This window comes from Molothrus aeneus, chromosome 30, assembly GCF_037042795.1.
Source record: "Molothrus aeneus isolate 106 chromosome 30, BPBGC_Maene_1.0, whole genome shotgun sequence".
NCBI classification, from domain to species: domain Eukaryota; kingdom Metazoa; phylum Chordata; class Aves; order Passeriformes; family Icteridae; genus Molothrus; species Molothrus aeneus.
Genome location: NC_089675.1, coordinates 2842288 through 2866526, shown reverse-complemented (window position 1 = coordinate 2866526; position 24239 = coordinate 2842288). Strand labels below are relative to the sequence as shown.

The following is a 24239-nucleotide window of genomic DNA, read 5'->3' as shown; positions in this document are numbered from 1 at the left end:
GGGTTTTGGGAAGCACCGGGGCCTTCCCGCAGGGTTTGGGTGATTCCTTCCCACGATCCCGAGGCGGGAGCAGGGAGGGATCCATGGGGAGCATCCCTGCCCCGGAGAGAGCAGGAGGAGCTCCCCTTCCAGCACCACGCGTGTTTGATGGAAATCAAACCCTTCCCTCAGATAAAACCCGGCTTAAACCTTTGGTGAGTCCCAGCATTCCCATCCTCAGGCGTGGGGGTCCCAGGGCTGCGTTTTTGGGGTGCTGGGGCCCAGAACTGGTTTGTGTTCCTCACTGGCAACGCCAAACTCTTCCCAATAAACCCTTCCCAAAGCTCAGCCCAGCCCCTGTTCCACCCAGCAGCGCCTGTTCCTCCTGTTCTCTTAAAGCCCAGTTTCTTTTGGGGAATTTAACCCCGGTTTTTGCCCTGAAGCCGCCCGGGAGCAGCAGCTGCTCCGTGGGAAGGTCGAGGTTGGCTTTGGGAAAGGCCCGGAGAGCTCTGCTGGGGGAGCCTCACAGCAAAGCTGGGCTTAATGAGGGGCTGGGTTAAAGCAAAACCGGACTTAAAGCAAAACTGGATTGAAAACAAAACTGTTCAAAGCAAAACTTGGTGTCATTCAAAGTTGGGTTTAAAGCAAAACCGAATTTAAAACAAAGCTGGGATTAAAGCAGCTCTGGATGTAATGCAAATCTGTGTTTAAAGCAAAATCACGTCTAAAGCAAACTCAATGTAAAGGAAAGCTGGTTTTAAGGCAAAATCAGCTTTGATTCAAAGCTGGGTTTAATGAAAAGCTGGACTTAAAGTGAAGTTGGGTTTAAAGCAAAGTGAGTTTAAAGCAAAACTAAGTTTAAAGAAAAGCTGGGTTTAACATAGGACTGGACTAAAGTAAAATCAGGCTTAAAGCAAAATTGTGCTGGAAATAAAATCGGGTCTAATGCAAAGCTGAGTTGAAGAAAAAATCGGGTTTAAAACAAAGTTTGGGTTAATGCAGAGTTAGGTTTCAAACAAAGCTGGATTTAAAGCAAAACAAGGTTTAAAGCAAAGCAAAGTTTAAAGTGAAACAGGCTTAAAACAAAGTTTAATGCAGGACTAGTTTTAAAGCAGAACTGGTCTGACAGCAAAACCAGGTTTAAAGCAAAGCTGGGTTTAAAGCACAACTGGGTTTAATGCAGAGCTGATTTAATTAAAACTGAGTTCAAGGAGCGGCGGCTGCCGCCGGCCTGAGCCGGGCTTTGCGTGCTCGGGTCCCGCCCCTCCCTGAGCCCTGCGGGAGGGGAACGGTCACGGCCCGAGCTCCGGAGCCCCCAGACCCAATTCCCGGGGTGCCCCAGACCCAATTCCCGGGGCTCCCCCAGCCCCAATTCCCAGCACCCCCAGCCCCAATTCCCGGTTCCCCTCATCCCCAACACCCGAGGCTCCCTCCCAGCCCCAACTCCCGGCGCCCCCAGCCCCAATTCCCGGGGCTCCCCCAAACCAAATTCCCGGCGCTCCCCCAGCCCCAGTTCCCGAAGCGCCCCCAGCTCCAACTCCGGGCGCCCCCAGCCCCAATTCCCGGTGCTCCCCCAGCCCCAACTCCCAGCTCCCCTAAACCAAATTCCTGCCTCCCCCCAGCCCCAGATCAGGGGGCTCACCCAAACCAAATTCCCGACTCCCCAAGCCCCAGTTCCCGGCGCCCCCAGACCCAATTCCCGGTCCCCCCTCCCCAGCCCCAAATTCCCGGCGCTCTCCCAGCCCCAAATTCCCGGAGCGCCCCCGGCCCAAATTCCCGGCGCGCCCCCGGCTCCAATTCCCGGCGCGCCCCCAGCCCCAATTCCCGGCGCGCCCCCGGCCCCAAATTCCCGGAGCGCCCCCGGCCCCAAATTCCCGGCGCGCCCCCGGCCCCAGTTCCCGGCGCGCCCCCAGCCCCAATTCCCGTCGCGCCCCCAGCCCCAAATTCCCGGCGCTCCCCCAGCCCCAATTCCCGGAGCGCCCCCAGCCCCAATTCCCGGAGCGCCCCCGGCCCCAATTCCCGGCGCGCCCCCGGCCCCAAATTCCCGGAGCGCCCCCGGCCCCAATTCCCGGCGCTCTCCCAGCCCCAATTCCCGGAGCGCCCCCGGCCCCAATTCCCGGCGCGCCCCCGGCCCCAAATTCCCGGAGCGCCCCCGGCCCCAATTCCCGGCGCCCCCAGCCCTAAATTCCCGGCCCCAATTCCCGGCGCCCCCAGCCCTAAATTCCCGCCCCCGGCCCCAATTCCCGGCCACCCCAGCCCTAAATTCCCGCTCCCGACCCGGCCGTGGCCCCGCCCCACTCCGGCCCCGCTCCCGCCGCTCGATTTCCTCTTTTTTTAAAAAACCCCAAACAAATGGGATTGGATTCGCCCCGGCCGCGCTGAGTCACGGAATCCCCGCGCCCCGGAGCCGCCCGGCCCCGAGCCCCGGAGCCACCGCCGGGACACTTGGGGGGGCCCCCGGGGGTCCCCATCGGGCACAGCCAAGGTGGGTCGGGCAATTCCCGAGCTCCGGCCCCGCATTTGGGGCATTTTCAAGGACTTTCAGGCGCTTTGAAGCTCCAAAAACCTGGGAGTGAATCCAGCCAGGGGCTGGTTCTTCCCTGCCCCGGCTGCGACACCAGCCCCAGTAATTCCAGTGCGTTACTGGTGCTGCGCCACCCCCCTCGCGCGGAGCCTTTTGGGGTGACTGGGGGGGAAATCACGACTTTTATCCCTATTTTTGGCAGCTCCGAAGGAACCCGGAGCCTCACCTGGAAGGAGGCGCTGGAAGGAGGGAGCTCAGCCCCACCTGAGCGCAGGTGATGGGGCACTGAGTGGGAATTCACCGCTTTTATCGCTATTTTTGGCAGCTCTGAAGGAGCCCAAACCTTCCCCTGGAAGGAGCCGATGCGATGGAGGGAGATCAGCCCCACCTGAGCTCAGGTGAGCGCCTGGGGCCGCTTCTCCTCGCTCTTCCCACCTTCTCCACCCGGCTCAGCCCTCCCTGACCTCCCTCTCTCCCTGTCCCGAGGAAGACCTGACCACGCCGTACCTGAGGAAGGCTCCCACCCCCCCCGGCCATGAGGACGCCGACACCGCCGTGATCGCAGGTGAGGCCGCGGCTCCCGCTCGCCCCGGGGCTCAGCCCTGTGTTATACGTTAATTAACCAATTTGACTAATAAGGAGAATTTATCCCAGAATTAAAATACAACGGTAAAAAGGCCACAAGCAAAGGTCAGGTCCTGACAGCGTTGGTGACACAGGGGGGGCACTCTGGCTCCTCTGGGTCATCACCAAGAGAAAACTCTCACTAAGCCTTTTCATACATTTCCAAGCTTCTGGGAGGGTTCCTTGCTTTCTTATCATTGATTTTATCCTTTTAGCATCTTCATGTAGTTTTTCCTTTCCTGCTGCTGCTCTTGCTGAGAATTTCCCAAAACTGGTCAATAATTCACCTTGTTAGGGGAAAATCTCCTACAAAATGCATTCTAGGAGACCCAGATTTATCTTATTGATGATGCACATCGAATGCACATTGCTGGGGTTTGGCCAGAGGAATAATCCTGTGGAATTAACATTTCATTCAGGCTGGGATTTTGGTGCATATCGCTGTAATCTCATCGGAGGGAATTTCCTGAACCCTCCTTTGGTATGCCAGGACTTTCATCAGGTGAGATTACTGTAGCCTCAGCAAGAATTTACACATATCATATATTACAGGCTATGTTATAAATGAATTAGCCAATTTGATTCATAAGAAGAATTTATTCATAATTAAAATACAATGGTAAAAAGGCCACAAGCAAAGATCAGGTCCTGACAGCGTTGGTGACACAGGGGGGGCACTCTGGCTCCTCTGGCCATCACCAAGAGAAAACTCCCACAGAGTCTTTTTATACATTTCCAAGCAAGGAGGGTCTCTTGCTTTCTTATAATTGATTTTATCCTTTTAGCATTTTCATGTAGTTTTTCCTTTCCTGCTGCTGCTCTTGCTGAGAGTTTCCCAAAACTGGTCAATAATTCACCTTGTTAGAGGAAAATCTCCTGAAATGCACATTCTAGGAGACACAGATTTATCTTATTAATGATGCACATCGAATGCACATTGCTGGGCTTTGGCCAGAGGAATAATTCTGTGGAATTAACATTTCATTCAGGCTGGGATTTTGGTGCATATCGCTGTAATCTCATCGGAGGGAATTTCCTGAACCCTCCTTTGGTATGCCAGGACTTTCATCAGGTGAGATTACTGTAGCCTCAGCAAGAATTTACACATATCATCTATTACAGGCTATGTTATAAATGAATTAGCCAATTTGATTCATAAGAAGAATTTATTCATAATTAAAATACAATGGTAAGAAGGCCACAAGCAAAGGTCAGGTCCTGACAGCGTTGGTGACACAGGGGGGGCACTCTGGCTCCTCCGGGCATCACCAAGAGAAAACTCTCACAAAGTCTTTTCATACATTTCCAAGCTTCTGGGAGGGTTTCTTGCTTTCTTATCATTGATTTTATCCTTTTAGCATCTTCATGTAGTTTTTCCTTTCCTGCTGCTTCTCTCGCTGAGAGTTTCCCAAAACTGGTCAATAATTCACCTTGTTAGAGGAAAATCTCCTGCAATGCACATTCTAGGAGACCCAGATTTATCTTATTAATGATGCACATCGAATGCACATTGCTGGGGTTTGGCCAGAGGAATAATCCTGTGGAATTAACATTTCATTCAGGCTGGGATTTTGGTGCATATCGCTGTAATCTCATCAGAGGGAATTTCCCAAAGTAATCTCACCTGGTGAAAATCCTGGCGTACCAAAGGAGGGTTCTGGGGAAATTTCCTCTGTTAGGAAAATTAATCCATAAACACCAGAAGTTTGTGTCCAGAAAGGAGCCAGAGGAGTCCTTTTGCTTTATTGCAATAAAGGCAGAGGCCATGGGGCATCCCCTGGGATCTCTCAGACTTTTGGAGGATGCAGCCTCCTTTTTATCCCAATTTCCCTCTCTTTTTCCCCATTTCTGAAGTGTTTGAGAGGTTCAGACTTCCCAGAACACCTGATACCAAAGATTCCCCTCTAATGTATAATCCTCCCTTTTAATTTTTAATTCTTATGGAATTTAGGGGTTTTTCTTCCCCATTGTTTCTTTCATCTTTCAATGTCCAATTTCATTTATCAGCAAACTGAAATTTTATTTGTAAAAGCAATTCTCTTTTTCCATTCATCAATCAGTGGAATCCTCCCCATTGTTTCTTTTATCTCCCAGTGCTGGTTTTATCTCCCAGCAGACCCAGAGCTGGTTTGGAAACACAAATCCACTATTTCCCTGATGAGATTACAGCAATATGCACCAAAATCCCAGCCTGAATGAAATGTTAATTCCACAGGATTATTCCTCTGGCCAAACCCCAGCAATGTGCATTCGATGTGCATCATCAATAAGATAAATCTGGGTCTCCTAGAATGTGCATTTTGCAGGAGATTTTCCCCTAACAAGGTGAATTATTGACCAGTTTTGGGAAACTCTCAGCAAGAGCAGCAGCAGGAAAGGAAAAACTACATGAAGATGCTAAAAGGATAAAATCAATGATAAGAAAGCAAGAAACTCTTCTTGCTTGGAAATGTGTGAAAAGACTCTGTGAGAGTTTTCTCTTGGTGATGGCCAGAGGAGCCAGAGTGTCCCCCCTGTGTCACCAACGCTGTCAGCCTGGGTCAGTGCTGATCTGAGCTTTGCTTGTGGCCTTTTTACCGTTGTATTTTAATTATAGAATTGTGAAAAACGCCAATCGCTCGTTTTTAAAATTTTAAAAGTTTAATGATAATAAAATGGTTATAAAAATAGTAATGCAATTAGAGTAATAATAATTTAGACAGTTTGAATTGGGACAATATGGGACAATAGAAACAAAGAGTTACAGATAGTCCAGGTACCTTTTCTGGGCAAAATAAGCCCAAAAAAGGACCCACATTAACAGAGGATTACCCTTAAAAGCAACAGCCTGTTGCATATTCATACACCTCATCCATGATGCATAAATTCCATTCAAACACAGGATTCTGTCTGGGCAGTGTCAGCTTCTTCCTCTGAATCCTGACAGCATCATCCTCTCTGAGTGAGGCAGGAAGAAGTTCATTTCTCCTGATAATGGAGCAATAAATTCTCTTTCTCTGAAAGATTCAGGTGTCCTGTGGCTGCTATCTCAGTGCGAGTCCTTTCTTTAGGAAAAAAGTATCCTACATAGCAGAGTTTCTATTTTAACATTTTGTTATAACCTAAAACTATATTTAACGCACTACTTAGGAGAATTAATACAGCATCACTTTCTCACACAACACATACAATATTCATTTGAATATTTGCGAAAAGCCAATCATAAAATACGCATTTTTCACAGAATAAATTCTCCTTATTAATCAAATTGGCTCATATATTGGAATAATTACCAATATTGCCAGACGGGATGTGCCTGAGCTTGTCTGGCCCTTGCTGCTGAACCGAATAGCAGCAACTGTGGTGATTTCACCCCACAGACACCTTTGGCCAGCTGGGTGTGTGGGGTTTCACCCCTGAGAGATTTTTGGCTGCCTGGGTGCTGCAGTTGGCACATGGACAAGTCCAGGAGCTCTGGTGCTGCTGGGATGGAGCTTCCCCCATAACAGGGGCTGCTCCTCAGGTTTCCCTCTGCTGGAGAAGCTTTAAGGGGATGGTGAAGGAAAGGAGTCGGCTCTGCTGGAGGGTTTGGATCCAGAGCTTTATTCTGGCCTCTGAATGCAGCACCAGCTCCAACAGAACTCCCTGAGCCCGTGGCTGCTGCTCCTTTAACCCCGGGGAGAGGGGCAGGGAAGGGGCAGGGAGGGGAGGGACAAAGGGACAAAGGACACCTGGATGGCCCAATGTCCTCCAGGGGTGGAAAGCATCTTTTGAATTTTGCCAATCACTCGAGGCCCTTCTGGAACAGCAACCACGGGCTCAGGGAGTTCTGTTGGAGCTGGTGCTGCATTCAGAGGCCAGAATAAAGCTCTGGATCCAAACCCTCCATCAGAACCGACTCCTTTCCTTCACCATCCCCTTAAAGCTTCTCCACAGAAGGAAACCTGAGGAGCAGCCCCTGTTATGGGGGGAAGCTCCATCCCAGCAGCACCAGAGCTCCTGCAGGCCTGGACTTGTCTGCAGTGCCCAGCTGCAGCACCCAGCCAGGAAAAAGTGTCTGTGGGGTGATCCAGGTAGCCAAAAACTGTCTGTGGGGTGAAATCACCACACACCCAGCCAGGCAAAAGTGTCTGTGGGGTGAAACACCACACACCCAGGCAGGCAAAGGTGTCTGGGGTGATCCAGGTAGCCAAAAGTGTCTGTGGGGTGATCCAGGTAGCCAAAAACTGTCTGTGGGGTGAAACACCACACACCCAGGCAGGCAAAGGTGTCTCTGGGGTGATCCAGGTAGCCAAAAGTATCTGTGGGGTGAAATCACCACAGTTGCTGCCTTTTGGTCAAGCAGCAGGGGCCAGACAAGCCCAGGCACGTCCTGTCCAGCAATATTGGTAATTATTCTAACACATCTCACCTGTCACACCTGTGCCTGCCCTGCAGTGGTGATCACCCTGGTGTTCCTGACCCTGCTGACCGTGCTGGTGGTGATTGGGATTTACCTGTACCGGAACCAGGGCTCCTACCACACCTACGAGCAGCCCGAGCCCGACACCGCCCCGCGGGAGGAGCCTCCGGCCAAGGACAAAGAGGAATATTTTATCTAAGGACACGCCTGGGATCCACACAGCTCCCGAAACTCCCTGGAGATGGAGGCCTATGTGAATTGTCAGGAGTTAAGGATGCTGCCTGAATTCCCTGGCGTCAGGGATCTGCCCAAATTTCCCAGAATTGAAATATCCCAGAGCTGAGGATCTGCTGAAATTCCCTGGAGGTGGGGGATCTTCCTCAGTGGGATCTGCCTAAATCCCATGGAGCTGGGGCTCTACCTGCATTTCCTGGCTTTGGGATTCTGCCTAAATTCCTTGGATTTGGGGATCCACTTAAATTGGAAATTGCCTAAATTCCTTGGATTTGGGGATCCACCTAAATTGGAAACTGCCTAAATTCCCTGGGGTTGAGGTTCAGCCTAAATATCCTGGAGCTGGGATCTGCCTGAATCCCCTGGAGCTTGTGGTCTCCCCAAATTCCCTGGAGCTGGGGGTCTACATGAATTGTCAGGAGTTAAGGATGCTGCCTGAATTCCCTGGCATCAGGGATCTGCCCAAATTTCCTGCAGTTGGGGATCCACTGAAATATCCCAGAGCTGAGGATCTCCTGAAAATTTTTGGAGGTGGGGAATCTTCCTCAGTGGGATCTGCCTAAATCCCATGGAGCTGGGGCTCTACCTGCATTTCCTGGCTTTGGGATTCTGCCTAAATTCCCTGGATTTGAGGATCCACCTAAATTAGAAACTGCCTAAATTCCTTGGATTTGAGGATCCACCTAAATTAGAAACTGCCTAAATTCCCTGGGGTTCAGCCTAAATATCCTGGAGCTGGGATCTGCCTGAATCCCCTGGAGCTTGTGATCTCCCAAAATTCCCTGGAGCTGGACTTCTGCCTAAAGCTGAGGATCTACAGGCTGATTTCGTTTGGTTTGAGTTTTTTTCTTCCTTAATTTATGAAGCCAACCATGGAAGGAATATGTGGGTGCCCAAGGGTAGGAAAAACCCCAAATACCCCCCAAAAAAGTAATATGAGGAATTTCCCAATGCAGCAGGAAAAAGGAAAGAAGTGAGGAAAGCCCTGGCTGGCAGCAGCCAAAGGGGTTCTCAGAGGCCCAACAGAAATGTGTTACTTCATTTAAATTTTCAAAATAATCTTTATTTTGATTTTTAGTATAAAAATCCACAAGTTCAGTGCAGCACAGAGAGTCCGAGAGCCAAGCTCGGGAACAGTCAGGGATGGTCACACACACAGAGAACACAGATTCAGATTAAAGTGAAATATTTAAGATAAAATAGAATCGAATCTGAGCTCTTCCTTCATCAAGTTACAACCAAAAAGAAGAAAAACACCCGACTGAGGATCCCTGAAGTGTTCCTCCCAAAAGCTTGTGGAGGTTTGGTTATCAATGCATTGATAAACCCATCGATAAACCCATTCACAAATACCCCATTCATAAAACCCACCTACAACCACCCCATTCATCAAAATCTATTTACAACCACACCATTCATAAAAAATCCATTTACAACCGTCCCATTCACAAAACTCCTCCATAAACCACCAATTTACACCTCATTGATAACCCCCAAACCATCCCGACCCTAAAGAGGGAACCCAAGGGATTTGGGTGCTCCCTGACACTTCCCACCCCCGGCACAGATGGAAACGGCCTCTCGGATTTAAGGAATTCGGGTGCAAAAAGGCCAGGTTCAAGTTAAAACCAAGCGTTTGCTAATTAAGCATTAATTAAACCTGGCTCTAGCTGGAATGGGGAGGATCCCACGGGAGCAGCAGCACGGCCCTGGCACCGCTCATGGCTTTGATTGGAGCTGAAGTGCAAAAAATCCAAAATTACTGGGAGGGGATTCAAAAAAATCCCAGGACAGAGGTTCCTGGAGGAAAAGGTGGGAGAGGGTGAGGGGGAACCTCGGGGCAGGCCAGGAAGGGCTCAGGTTTTATCTCTGGGAAGGGAATTTTGCCTCTGGGAAGGAATTTTGCTTTTGCAGAGGAGATTTTTGCCTCTGGGAAGGGAATTTTGCCTCTGGGGAGGAGATTTTTTCTGTTTCCTACCCAAAATCCACCTTTCCCAAAAAAAAGAGAACCCTGGATGGGTCCAGCAGAGGGATGAGGTGGGGAAACCCATCCCCAGGGCTTAATTAGGCCATTAATTAATTAGAGCTGCATGTAAATGAGGAAAGGGCGGGGCTGAGCTCACCCCCATTTGTGAAGGAGCCCCCCAAGTGACCAAACCCCCCCCCCCCCCCGTCACCCCCTTGTGTCACCTGGGGAAGGGGGGGGTCCCTCCCACCTTTGGGGTCCCCAGGCCTGGCGCAGGTACCTGGGGGGAGGGGCTGGGGGGGGACCCCAAAGGGGCAGGGGGGACCCCAGCACGGCCCCCCCTCACCAGAGGCCGAAGCCCCCCCCAGGCCCCCCCGGGAAGCCCCCCTTGCGCGGGGGCAGCAGAACGGCGGCTCCGGGCGGGACCGGCACCGGGGCGGCGCCCGCGGGGCACCCGGTGGGCGGCGGCTGCAAAGAAACAGGGACGGGTCACTGTCGCGATAGGGGAGGGGTCACTGTCGCGATAGGGGAGTGACCACTGTCGTGATAGGAGAGGGGTCACTGTCGCGATAGGGGATGGGTCACTGTCGTGATAGGAGAGGGGTCACTGTCGCGATAGGGGAGGGGTCACTGTCGTGATAGGAGAGGGGTCACTGTCGCGATAGGGGAGGGGTCACTGTCACGATAGGGGAGGGGTCACTGTCGCGATAGGGGAGGGGTCAGTGTCGCGATAGGGGTGGGGTCACTGTCGTGATAGGGGAGGGGTCACTGTCACGATAGGGGAGGGGTCACTGTCATGATAGGGGACGGGTCAGTGTCGTGATAGGAGAGGGGTCACTGTCGTGATAGGGGAGGGGTCACTGTCGCGATAGGGGAGGGGTCACTGTCGTGATAGGGGACGGGTCAGTGTCGTGATAGGGGTGGGGTCACTGTTGCGATAGGGGAGGGGTCACTGTCGTGACAGGGGAGGGGTCACTGTCACGACAGGGGACGAGTCAGTGTCATGACAGGGGACGGGTCATCTTCACGATAGGGGAGGGGTCACTGTCACGATAGGGGAGGGGTCACTGTCACGATAGGGGAGGGGTCACTGTCGCGATAGGGGACGGGTCACTGTCGTGATAGGGGAGGGGTCACTGTTGTGACCGGGGATGGGTCACTGTCACAATAGGGGGACGGGTCACTGTCACTACATGGGGACAGCTGAGATCACTGTCATGACAGGGGGACAGGTCACTGTCACGACACGGGGCAGCCAAGGTCACTGTCATGACAGGGGATGGGTCACGGTCATGATAGGGGATGGGTCACTGTCAGGACAGGGGGACAGCTGAGGTCACTGTTGTGACATGGGACAGGTCACTGTCATGACAGGGGACAGCCGAGGTCAGCATCGCAACAGGAGCGGGGACAAGGCTGTGACAGGAGGGACACGAGGGCCCTGCGCCAGGGACAGCCGAGGGCAGCGTCACACCCCAGCCCGCTGAGGGACAGCGACAGGGCTGGGACACAGCCCCGAGCCACCCCTGGGGCTGCAGCACCTGGGCCAGGCGAGGGACACCTGTGCTGTCACCTGGGGCACACTGTCACCTGTGCTGCCATCCGAGGGACACACTGTCACCTGTGCTGTCACCTGTGCTGTCACCTGTGCTGTGACATGAGGACACACTGTCACCTGTCCCCAGGCTCCAGGTGGGAATTCCAGGGGAGCAGGAACCTCTGAGGCTCCAGGAGAGGGGAGCCCAGGGGGGCTGGGGGAGCAGGGCCAGGTGAGCATGGACGGGTGAGCATGGACAGGTGAGCATGGAAGGGTGAGCATGGACAGGTGAGCAGGGCCAGGTGAGCATGGACAGGTGAGCAGGGCCAGGTGAGCATGGACGGGTAAGCATGGACAGGTGAGCATGGACAGGTGAGCATGGACGGGTGAGCAGGGCCAGGTGAGCATGGACAGGTGAGCAGGGCCAGGTGAGCATGGACAGGTGAGCAGGGCCAGGTGAGCATGGACGGGTAAGCATGGACAGGTGAGCATGGACGGGTGAGCAGGGCCAGGTGAGCATGGACAGGTGAGCAGGGCCAGGTGAGCATGGACAGGTGAGCATGGACAGGTGAGCATGGACGGGTGAGCAGGGCCAGGTGAGCATGGACAGGTGAGCATGGACAGGTGAGCAGGGACAGGTGAGCAGGGCCAGGTGAGCATGGACAGGTGAGCATGGACAGGTGAGCAGGGCCAGGTGAGCAGGGACAGGTGAGCAGGGCCAGGTGAGCATGGACGGGTGAGCATGGACAGGTGAGCAGGTACAGGTCAGCATGGACAGGTGAGCAGGTACAGGTGAGCATGGACAGGTGAGCAGGTACAGGTCAGCATGGACAGGTGAGCATGGATGGGTGAGCAGGAGCCTCTCCCAGCTCACAGGAAGTGCCAGGCCCAGGTGTGGGGACAGGTGAGGTCAGGTGAGGTCAGGTAGGGTCAGGTGAGGTCAGGTGAGGTCAGGGGGTCAAGGCCCCCCTTGCCCACCTCCCCCCAGGCCACGCCCAGCCCAGCTGTGACCCAGGGCCACCTGTGATCCCAAATCCCACCTGGAAGTGCCCAAAGCCACCTGGATGGGGCTGGGACTCACCTGGGCCAGGGCCGGGTGATCTTCAGGTCCCTCCCCACCCAAATCCCCAAACCCCACAGATCCACCTGCACTTCCTGGGATGCTGCCAGTGCCACCTGTCCCAACCCTCCCACTTGTGCCACCCCCCCAGCTCCACCTGCCCTCACCTGGATCCTGGCACTCCCACCTGTCCCAACCCTTCCCACCTGTCCCAGTCCCACAGATCCACCTGCCCTCACCTGGATCCTGGCCTGTCCCAAACCTTCCCACCTGTGCCACGCCCCCAGCTCCACCTGCCCTCACCTGGATCCTGGCACTCCCACCTGTCCCAACCCTTCCCACCCCCCCAGCTCCACCTGCCCTCACCTGGATGCTGGCAGTGCCACCTGTGCCCAGCCTGGCAGCGCTGTCCAAGCCCCCCTCCAGCAGCACGGGGGATCCTGCTGGGTACACCTGGCCCAGGGGCAGAAAGGCCACGGGGGAGCCCAGGCCCGGCAGGGGCAGGGGCGGGGCCAGGGGCAGGTACAGGGACGCACCTGGGCACGCTGGGGACACGGGGGGGACCCCAGCAGCGCCCAGGGGGACGAAGCTGAGACGGTAGAGCTGCAAAAACAGCGAGGAGACAGTGAGGTGACACAGGTGCCACCCCCCACAGACAGGTGTCACCTCACCCAGACAGGTGCCACCCTCACCCAGACAGGTGTCACCTCACCCAGACAGGTGCCACCCCCCCAGACAGGTGCCACCCCCCCCAGACAGGTGTCACCCTCCCCACCCAGGTGTGCACCCAGCACCCAGGGGTCTCTCTGGCTCTCGGGAGTTTCCAGGGGGTGTCCAGGGGGGGAATCTCGGGGGTCCCTGTCCCATTTTGGGGGTCTCGGAGGTCTCTATCCCAGGGGGGATCTCAGGGGTCCCTGTCCCACTGGGGGGGTCTCGGGGGTCTCTATCCCAGGGGGGGGATCTCGGGGGTCTCTGTCCCATTTTGGGGGTCTCTGGGTGATCTCTGTCCCATTGGGGGGGTCTCTGGGTAGTCTCTGTCCCATTTTGGGGGTCTCTGGGTGGTCTCTGTCCCAAGGCCCCCCAGGCTCGCCTGCCTGCCTGCAGGAGTTGGGGTCACCTGAGCTCCCCCCTGGGCTCTCATGGGGGAATTTGGGTCACCTGGGCCATGGGAGGGGGGGGCCCTGCCCAGGTGAGCTCCGGGTTCCCCTGGGCCAGGGACAGGAGGGGTCCCAGGGTGAGGCCCCTCCAGACAGGTGTGTCCCATGTGTCACAGGTGTGCTGTGTGTCCCATGTGCATGTTCCGTGTGTCCCACGTGTGCCATGTGCCCCACCTGTGTGTCCTGTGTGTCCCATGTGTGCCATGTGCCCCACCTGTGTATTCTGTGTGTCCCATGTGTGCCGTGTGTGCCATGTATCCCACACGTCCCACGTGTCCCACCTGTCCTGTGTGTCCCGTGTGTCCCACACATCCCACATGTCCCACGTGTGCCATGTGTCCCATTTGTCCTGCGTGTCCCATACATCCCATGTGTTTCACGTGTCCCACGTGTCCCGCCTGTCCCATGTATCCCACGTGTCCTCTCTGTCCCATGTGTCCCATGTGCCCTGTGTGTCCCATGTGTGTGTCCCACATGTCCCACCTACCTCGGGGTACGCAGGCTCAGGGTAGGGGGGCGGCTGCAGCAGGGGCAGAGCCTGGGGGTACCCGGGGGGTGCCGGGGCTGGGAACAGGGGCTGGGCTGGGAACGGCCCTGGGGGGGACAGAAATGGGTCAGGAGAGCCGGGACCGAGGGCTTGGGTTGGGACTGAGCTGAAAACTGCCCTGCCAGGAAAAGGCATCGCCCCCGGGCGCTGTGCCCCCCCCCGGGCATCGGCCCCGGGCGCTGTGCCCACCCTGGGCATCGCCCCCGTGCCCTGTGCCCCCCCCCGAGCATCGGCCCTGTGCCCTGTGCCCCCCCTGGGCATTGGTGCCATCACTGCCCACCCTGTGCCCACCCCGAGCATCGGCCCTGTGCCCCCCCCAGGTGCTGGCCCTGCCGTGCACCCCCCAGGCATTGCCCCCGGGCCCTGTGCCCCCCCTGGGCATCAGCCCCATTACTGCCCACCCTGTGCCCTCCCCGAGCATCACCCCTGTGCCCCCCTCAGGTGCCATCACTGCCCCTGCCGTGCACCCCCCGGGCATTGCCCCCGTCCCCTGTGCCCGCCCTGGGCATCAGCCCCATCACTGCCCACCCTGTGCCCCCCCCGGGCATCAGCCCCATCACTGCCACCCTGTGCCCCCCCAGGCAGCTCCCCCAGTGCCCCCTTGGCATCAGCCCGGCCTCAGTGTCACCCCAGCGCTGCCACGCCCCCCTCCTCCCCTCAGAACCCCCCTACCCCTCTCATGGTATCTCCCCCCAAAGCCTCACCCCCCCCCCGCGCCCCCCCCATGGTATCTCCCCCAGCCCCGCCTCCCGGCTCAAAGCGAGGCTGAGTACGCGTCTCCATGACAACCCTGGCCCCGCCCCTCGCCCCGCCCCGCCCGCCCCTCACGCGCCCTTAAAGGAGCCGCGGCCCCGGGCGGCGCTCCCGGCCAGGCCCGGCGGCTCCGCTGAGGGCACCGAGGGCCCGGCCCGGCCTTGCCTTTGCCGTTCATGGCGGCGGCGGCTCCCGCGGGCACGGCGCGGGACGAGGAGGAGGAGGAGGAGGAGGAGGCGGGGGCGGCCCGTGGGGGAGGGTGAGGGACGGGGCAGGAAGCGGGACAGGAAGGGAGCGTCGTGACGTCATCGCGCTCGGGGCGGGGCCACGCGCTCTTAAAGGGACCGCGGGAAACGTTGGGGGACGAAATGAGGGAGGGTCCCAAAGGGGGCGGGGTCACGATGGGAGGGGCTGGAGGGGAGGGATCCCAAAACAGGGTCTGGGGTCCCTAAACAGGGTCTGGGGTCTCTAAAGTGGGTCTGGGGTCCTTAAGTGGGGTCAAGGGGCCCTAAATAGGTCTGGGGGTCCCAAAAAGGGCCTGGGGGTCCCTAAACAGGGTCTGGAGTTCTATATTTGAGCACTAATAAGAATTTATTAATAAGAATAAGAATTTAATATTAAAAATATAACATGAGAATTTAATATCAATTGCAGTTAAAATAAATATTTATAAAGTATTTATAAAATATCTATAAAACCTTTAGAGGTATATAATACATACTAGAATAATATATAAATATAGTAAATAACGTTAAAATATTAATACAATAGTGTAGTGTATAATACATAGAAATAAATATTAATAAGGACTAATGAATAAGACATTATATTAATTATTGTAATAATATATTAGTACAAAGATCATAATTATGCATTATTATATAAATATTTTATTGCATAATATATAGATATATGTATATATTTAATATATTATATAAAATGTATTTTATATTTTTTATTTATTTTCTATTTATTTCTATTCATATATTTAAATATATAATATAGTAATATATTATATACACTCTATAAAATATAAATATATAATAAATTGAATAAATAAAAATATAATAAATAAAAATATATTATATATATATATATATTTAAATATATTACTATATATATGGATATATGCCAATAAATTTTTATATAAATGCACAATATATAGCATAATAATATATTTTTTAAAATTCAACAAATCTGATATAATAAGGGAATATATAGTACATAAAACAAATATAATGTGTATCACACATATAAATGTAATATTATTATATTATTACATTATATAATTATAGCTAAAATTATAATTGTATATATATATATTATTACATATGAATAATCCATATATCTCTGTATGATTAAAGAGCCCCCTTAGGTTGTGAAATGCCCCCTGAAAGTCTCAAATTCCCATTTTTGGGGGGGATTTTTTTCTCCCCGCATTCCGCCCCCACTTTCAGGACTCAAATCTCTCCTTTTCCTCCCGCTCATGAATAATGCAGCAGCTGCGGCATGAATATGCAAATGAGCCTGCTGGCCGTGGGGTGTGCTCATGAATAATTCATGAGGGGAAATGTTCCTCACCCTCAGAAGGCGCAGAAACGGAAAAAAATTCGGATTTATCTTCAAAGGGGGAGGGGGCGGGCGGGAGACACCGAGCTACGCTTAGACCCCGCCTAGAGACCCCAGACTCATTTAGGGACCCCCAGATCCCGCTTAGAGACCCCAGACCCAGCTTAGGGACCCCAGACTCATTTAGGGACCCCCAGACTCATTTAGGGACCCCCAGACCCCGCTTAGAGACCCCAGACTCGTTTAGGGACCTCCAGACCCCACCTAGGACCCCCAGATCCCGCTTAGAGACCCCAGACCCAGTTTAGGGACCCCAGACTCATTTAGGGACCCCCAGACTCATTTAGGGACCCCCAGATCCCGCTTAGAGACCCCAGACCCATTTAAAGACCTCCAAACCCGTTTAGGAACCCCAGACCCATTTAAGGATCCCCAGAGCCATTTAAAGACCCCCAGACCCGCTTAGGGACCCCAAACCCATTTAAGGACCCCCAGACCCATTTAGGGGCGCCCCTCCCTCCATCCCCCCCGCCCCCCAAGCCCCCCCACTGAGTCTTTGTTAATTAAAATCCGCCCCCCCACCCGAGCTGTTTTCCTTTCCCCCGTACGCAAAGCCATTCGCTCTATGCAAATGTATGCAAATGAGCCCGGGATTTAACTAGCTGTAGGTATTTAACGATTCGGATTAAATATTCATAATCACGGCAGCGCGTATGCAAATGAGCCCTGCAGAACTGGGCCGCGGCCGCCTATAACAGGTGCACCTGGGCTAATTAGAATATTAATGAATATTAATGATATTAATGAGGAGGGGTCGGGCTGGCTCTGGGGTCATTAATATTGGGTCCTGTCCCCCCCTTTCCCCCAGCCCCTGTCCCCTTTGTCCCCTCTCGTCTCGGGGGTCCTGGGGGGTTGGGGGGTCTGGAATTGGGGATTTGGGGTTTTGGGGGGGGTCCTGGATTGGGGATCCGGGGTTTGGGGGGTCCTGGCACTCCGAGTCTGGTGTTTTGGGGGGGGTCTGGAATTCGGGGTTCAGGGTTTGGGGCGTCCTGGATTGAGGATCCGGGGTTTGGGGGGTCCGGGATTGGGGATTTGGGGTTTTGGGGGGGTCTGGAATTGGCAGTCTGGGCTTTGGGGGAGGTCCTGGATTAGAGGGGTCCGGGATTGGGTATCTTGGTTTTGGGGGGTCCTGGCACATCGGGTCTGGGGGTTTGGGGGGTCCTGGATTGAGGATTGGGGTTTGGGGGGGGTCCTGACACTTCGGGGTCTGGGGTTTAGGGGATCCGGGATTAGGGATCCGGGGTTTGGGGGATCCTGGATTGGGGAACCGGGCTTTGGGGGGTCTTGGCACCCTGGGTCTGGGGTTTTGGGGGATTCTGGATAGGGGGTTTGGGGTGTGGAAGGTCCTGGATTGGGGATCCAGGGTTTGAGGGGGTCCTGGATTGAGGATCCGGGGTGTGGGGGATCCTGGATTGGGGAACCGGGCTTTGGGGGGTCTTGGCACCCTGGGTCTGGGGTTTTGGGGGGTTCTGGATAGGGGATTTGGGGTGTGGAAGGTCCTGGATTGGGGATCCAGGGTTTTAGGGGGTCCTGGATTGGGGATCCGGGCTGTGGGGGGTCTTGGCACTCTGGGTCTGGAGTTTTGAGGGGTCTCAGATTGGAGATCCGGGGTTTGGGGGGTCCTGGCACTTCGGCTCTAGGTTTTGTGGGGTTTCTGGGCCGGTAACCTCTGATTTGGGGGTCTTGGGGCTGGCTGGAGGTGGTTCTGATGCTGGGGAGGGTCTCTGGTTTTGGGGTTCCAGGGCTGAGGAGGCCTCTGCAGCTCGGGGGTCTCTGTTTCGGGGTTTCTGGTTCTGGGGGTGTCCCTGGTGCCTTAGACCCCGGGGGGGCTCTGGGGTGTCCCTCTGTTGTGGGGGGGGGGTCGCTGCCTCGGGGGGGTCTTTGGGCCCGGGGGCATCTTGAGAGCCTCTGGATTTTGGGGGCTCCTGGAGGGGTCTCCGGCTCTGGGGTCTCTCTGGCCCCGGGGGGCTCTGGCTCGGGGGTTTCCAGAGGGCGTCCAGGGGGATCTCGGGGGTTTTTGTCCCATTGTGAGGGGGTCTCTGGATGGTCTCTGTCCCGAGCATCTCTGGGCTCTTGGGATCTCTGTCCCAGTTGGGGTGGGGGGGTGTTTCTGGATAGTCCCAGGGTCTCTGTCCCGGGTCCCTCTCCCGGGTCCCTCTCCCGGTGATCTCTGTCCCGGGTTCGTCTCCCAGGGGTCTCTGGGGTCTCTGTCCCGAGTCCCTCTCCCGGGTGCCTCTGCCGGGTCCCTGTCCCGGGGGTTTCAGGGGATCTCTGTCACGAGGGTCTCTGGGGTCCCTGTTCGGGAGTGCCTGTCCCGGGGTCCCTGTCCCGGGTCCCTCTCCTGGGTCCCTGTCCCTGGGTCCCTGTCCCGGGGGTCACGGTCCCGGGTTCCTCTCCCGGGGGTCCCGGGGGTCTCTGGGCTCTCTGTCTCGGGGGTCCCTCTCCCGGGTCCCTTTTCCGGGGGTGTCTGGGGTCCCTGTCCCTGGGTCTCTGTCCCGTGGTCCCTGTCCCGGGTCCCTCTCCCGGGGTTTCTCTCAGGGGTCCCTGTCCCGGGTCCCTCTCCCGGGCTCTCTGTCCCTGGGTCTCTGTCCCGGTTTCCTCTCCCGTGGCTCTTAGGGGTCCCTGTCCCGTGGTCCCTGTCCCGGGTTCCTCTCCCGGGGCTCTCAGGGGTCCCTGTCCCGGGTCCCTCTCCCGGGCTCTCTGTCCCTGGGTCCCTGTCCCGGGTCCCTGTCCCGGGCTCTCTGTCCCTGGTCCCTGTCCCGTGTCCCTGTCCCGGGTTCCTCTCCCGGGGCTCTCAGGGGTCCCTGTCCCGGGTCCCTCTCCCGGGTCTCTGTCCCTGGGTCCCTGTCCCGGGTCCCTGTCCCGGGCTCTCTGTCCCTGGTCCCTGTCCCGTGTCCCTGTCCCGGGTCCCTGTCCCGGGCTCTCTGTCCCTGGTCCCTGTCCCGTGTCCCTCTCCCGGCTGTCCCGGGCTCTCTGTCCCTGGTCCCTGTTCCGTGTCCCTCTCCCGGCTGTCCCGGGCTCTCTGTCCCTGGTCCCTGTCCCGTGTCCCTCTCCCTGGTCCCTGTCCCGGGCTCTCTGTCCCTGGTCCCTGTCCCGTGTCCCTGTCCCGGGCTCTCTGTCCCTGGTCCCTGTCCCGTGTCCCTCTCCCGGCTGTCCCGGGCTCTCTGTCCCTGGTCCCTGTCCCGTGTCCCTCTCCCGCTTGTCCCGGGCCGTGCGCGTTGTCGCTCGCAGCGCCCCCAGCGGCGGCGGGCGGCACGGCGCCTGCGGCAGCGGCCTGCGCATAAATTATGTTCATGACGCAGCAGCCCCGAAACCCCGGGAAGCGCCGCGGCTCCCCCGGCGGGACCCCCGCGGCACCGAGCCCCCCGTGACCCGCCCCCCCCGGCACCGAGCCCCCCGTGACCGCCCCCGCCGGCCCGGACCCGGCCCGGGCTCCCGGGGCCGCCGCCGCCCCCCGCCCCTTTGTGCCGCCGCCTCCGTCGCCGCCGCGGCGATCGCGGGAGCGGCGAGAGCGGCGGGGACCCCCCCCGGCCCCCCCGGGGCTCCCCCGGACCCCCGACCCCCGGCTCGGTGAGTGCGGGGCCGGGGCGGGCGGGGGGCGGCGGGCCCGGCGCGGTGAATATGCAATGGCGTAATTAGCATAATTTATATATTTATGATAAAGAGCGCTGGGGGGGGCGGGGAAGGGGAGAAAACGGCCGAAAACGGGGGACAGCGGCGGGGGGCAGCGGGATTTGGGGGGGAAAGGGGGGTCAGGGGAGGTTTGGGAGGCAGGGGGGCTCGGAGCGGGGCGGGGGGGCCGGGAGGAGAACTGGGGAGAACTGGGAGGAACTGGGGACAGACGCGCAGGAACTGGGGGGCTTGGAACGGTGGGGACTGGGGGGGATCGGGGGGTGCCAGGGGGGGACCCCGGCTTAGGGGACACCCCTGGGGGAACCCCGGAACTGGGGGGGCAGGGAAGGGGGGCTGGAGAGCCCCGGGGCGGGGATGTCCGGGGGGGGCAGGGGGATTTGGGGACACAGGGCGGGGTTTGGGGCAGTTTTGGGGTCCTGCCCAGGGTGGGGGGGGGCAAAGAGACCCAGCGGGATTTTGGGGGGGGGGGGCAGAGGGGCTTGGGGGGAACTGGGCAGAGCTGGGGGACACGAAGGCTCCGAGTGGGGGCAGGTGGGAGCGGGGGGCACCTCGGGGCACCCCGGAATTGGGGGGGGGGGGGGGTCCGTGAAGGGGGGGAATGGAGAACTGGGGGGGGCAGGGAACGGGGGTGACCGCCCTGAGCGGGGCATGAGGAATTTGGGGGGGCGGGGGTGGATTTTGGGGTGTAGGAGAGGAGAACAGTGCTGAGGGGGGCAGGACATTGTGGGGGTCCTGGGGGCGTCCAAGGGGGATTTGGGGGGGAAAGACAGATTGGGGGGGGTCTGTGGGGCTTGGAGGGGGTGCTGAGTATGTGGGGGAAACTGGGGGGACATCACGAGTTGGGGGGCACAGAAATGGGGGGTGAGGGGGACCTCGGCTAAGGGGGGGGGTCCCGGGAACACCCCTCAATTTTGGGGTCCAGCAAGGGGCAGGAGGGGCTGGAGAGCCCCGGGGCAGGGAAGGGGGATCGGGGGGGGCAGGAGAGGAGACACGGGGTGAGGGGCTGGGGACAGTTTTGGGGTCCTGCCCGAGGAGGGGCCGCCGGGAATGGGGGGGCTAAGGCAGTTTGGGGGTGAGAGAGGCTTTGGGGGGGTCTGGGGGGGAATTGGGGAGAACCGGGGGGACACGAAGGCTCTGAGTGGGGGCAGAGGGGAGTGGTGAGGATTTAGGGGGACCTTTGGGTTAGTGAGGGTCCCTGGGTCACCCCGGAACTGGGCGGGGGGTGGTCAGGGAAATGAGGGGAGGGGGCTGGAGACCCCTGGGGCAGGGAAAGGGGGGTCACTGCCCAGGTGGGGGTGGCAGGAGGAGTTCAGGGGAAGTTTTGGGGTGCAGGAGAAGAGAAACAGGGCAGAGGGGGGCAGGACGGTACTGGGGTCCTGTTGGGAACCCCAGAGGGGATTTGGGGGGGAAAGGCTGGGCAGGGGAATTGCAGGGGGTACCGAGGTTTGAGGGGCTAAGGAAGGTGGGGGGGGGTCCGAGGATATTTTGGAGTGCTGCAGAACAGTGGGGGGGCACTGTGAGGGTTTGGGGGCACCGAGCACCCCATAGAGGGGGGCATTGCCCCCATAGCCACACTGAGCCCCTCCTTTGGTGGTTTTGGGGTGGGGGGACCTTCCCTGGGAGCTGCACAGGGATGGGGGCCACGGGGGGTCCTCACTCTGGGGGGGAGGAAGGGGGTGGGGCTGTGTTGTCCTGTGCCCCCCAAACCTGTCCTCAGCCCCTCCATCCGTGGCCATCCCAGGGTGACTCTTGCTCTTCAACCCCTGCACCCCACGTGAGCCCCCCAGAGGAACAGGAGGGGCACAGCACGGACCCCTCATCCCATTGATCCCATCCCATTGATCCCATCCCATTGAACCCATCGATCCTATTGATCCCATTGATGGCATCCCATTGATCCCATCCCATCCCATTGATCCTATTGATGGTATCCCATGGATCCTGTTGATCTTATTGATCCCATCCCGTTGATCACATTGATCCTGTTGAATCCTATTGATCCCATTGATAGCATCCCATTGATCCCATCCATCCCATTGATCCTGTCCCATTGATCCCATTGATGGCATCCCATTGATCCTGTTGGTCCTATTGATCCCATCCCATTGATCCCATCAATCCCATTGATCACATGCCATCCCATCTCATTGATCCCTTCCCATTGATCCCATTGATCCCATCCCATCTCATTGATCTCATTGATCACATGCCATCCCACTGATCCCATCCCATTCCACTGATCCCATGGATCCCATTGGTCCCATTGATCCCATGGATCCCATACCATCCCCTTGATCCTGTTGATCCAATTGATCCCATCAATCCCATCCCATTGATCCCATCAATCCCATTGATCCCATCCCATCTCATTGATCTCATTGATCCCATGCCATCCCATTGATCCCATCCCGTTCCATTGATCCCTTCCCATTGATCCCATTGATCCCATCCCATCTCATTGATCTCATTGATCACATGCCATCCCATTGATCCCATCCCATCCCATTGGTCCTGTCCCATTGATCCCATTGATCCCATCCCATTGATCCTATTGATCCCATTGATCCTGTTGATCCCATTGATCCCATACCATCCCTTTGATCCTATTGATCCAACTGATCCCATCCCATTGATCCCATTGATCCCATCCCATCGATCCTGTCCCATTGATCCCATCGATCCCATCCCATTGATCCCATTGATCCCATCCTATTGATGCTATCAATCCCATTGATCCCATCCCATGCCATTGATCCCATCAATCCCATTGACCCCACCCCATGGGATGCAGGTCCAGGGGTTCCCGTGTCCCCCCCCCCGTGCTGCCCCCCCAGGCTGTCCCGTGCCCTCGGGGACCCTCAGGACCTGGCGTCGCTCTCCAGGTTCTGTCCTGGGGACGCCAAACTCTGCCCTGGCCTTGGCAGGGATGGCAATCCCGGCAATAGAAACTCCGGGGGTGCCCCTGTGAGGGGGGGTTTGAGGGTCCCCAGGACCAGGTGAGAGACGAGAATCTTGGCTCCATGTTTCAGAAGGCTGATTTCTTATTTTATATATATATATTATATTAAATATATATCATAAAATATATATCATAAAATATATATAATAAAATAATAAATAATATATTATATATAAAGATATATCATAAAATAATAAATATACTAAAAGAAAGAGAAAGGAGACATCAGAAGGCTGGACAGGAATGAATAATAAAAACCCGTGACTGCTCAGAGCCTCGACACAGCTGGACCATGATTGGTCACTGAGTAAAAACAATCCACATGGAACCAATCAAAGATGCACCTGTTGCTAAACCATCTCCAGACCACATTCCAAGCAATCAGATAATTAGCATTTACATTTCTTTTCTGAGGCTTCTCAGGAGAAAATCCCAGCGAAAGGATTTTCATCAAATGTCCCAGTGACACCACTGCAGGCTGCTCCCAGTGCCAGGGGCTCCAGAAATGCTGCAGCTTCCATTTGGGGTCGGGATCCTGCCCCCTGTTTTAGTTTTATTATTTGTAATAATAATAATAATAATAATAATAATAATAATAATAATAATAATAATAATAATAATAATAATAATAATATTTCCCTGGATTTTGGGGAGTCAGGGTGCTGAAGGTGGGAAGGAAATCAGGGATTGAGGAATTCCACCTTGGCTTCGTGGCTGCTCCCTGCACCTTACTGGGGAAAATAGAGCAAAACCAGGGAATTTGTTCCTTTTAGTGCTGCAAAAAGGAGTTAAACTGGCAACAAACCTGTGGCCAACTGGTTTGGGGTTTTCCCTGATAGAGCGATATAATAATAATAATAATAATAATAATAATAATAATAATAATAATAATAATAATAATAATAATAATAATTATTATTATTATTATTATTATTATTATTATTATTATTATTATTATTATTATTATTATTATTATTGGGTTTTTATTATTATTATCATTATGTATTGGTTTTATTATTTATTATTATTATTTTATTAATATTATCTTTATTATGTTTTGTTTTACTATTATTATTATCATTATCATCATTACCATAATCATTATCATGTTTTGGGTTTATTTTTATTGCATTATTATTATTTGATGATGATGATGATGATGATGATGATGATGATGATGATGATGATGATGATTATTATTATTATTATGTTTTGGTTTTATTGTTATTTGGTTTTATTAATTTTTAATTATTATA

General features: G+C 55.3%; 2 protein-coding genes across 2 annotated transcripts; one reads left to right on the top strand and one right to left on the bottom strand.

Annotated features, from left to right (window-relative positions):
• Positions 1–2870: 2870 nt before the first annotated feature.
• SMAGP (small cell adhesion glycoprotein) lies at positions 2871–8101 on the top strand. Its single transcript, XM_066567576.1, has 3 exons — positions 2871–2901; positions 2958–3068; positions 7544–8101. The coding sequence occupies exons 1-3, from the start codon at positions 2871–2873 to the stop codon at positions 7705–7707; spliced, it is 306 nt and encodes a 101-aa protein (XP_066423673.1). The 3' UTR covers positions 7708–8101.
• A 1949-nt stretch (positions 8102–10050) lies between these two features.
• On the bottom strand, positions 10051–16949 carry DAZAP2 (DAZ associated protein 2). The gene is made up of 5 exons (XM_066567575.1): positions 16940–16949; positions 14928–15173; positions 13950–14056; positions 12672–12908; positions 10051–10176 (listed from the first exon to the last, which is right to left on the bottom strand). The coding sequence occupies exons 1-5, from the start codon at positions 16947–16949 to the stop codon at positions 10051–10053; spliced, it is 726 nt and encodes a 241-aa protein (XP_066423672.1).
• Positions 16950–24239: the final 7290 nt, after the last annotated feature.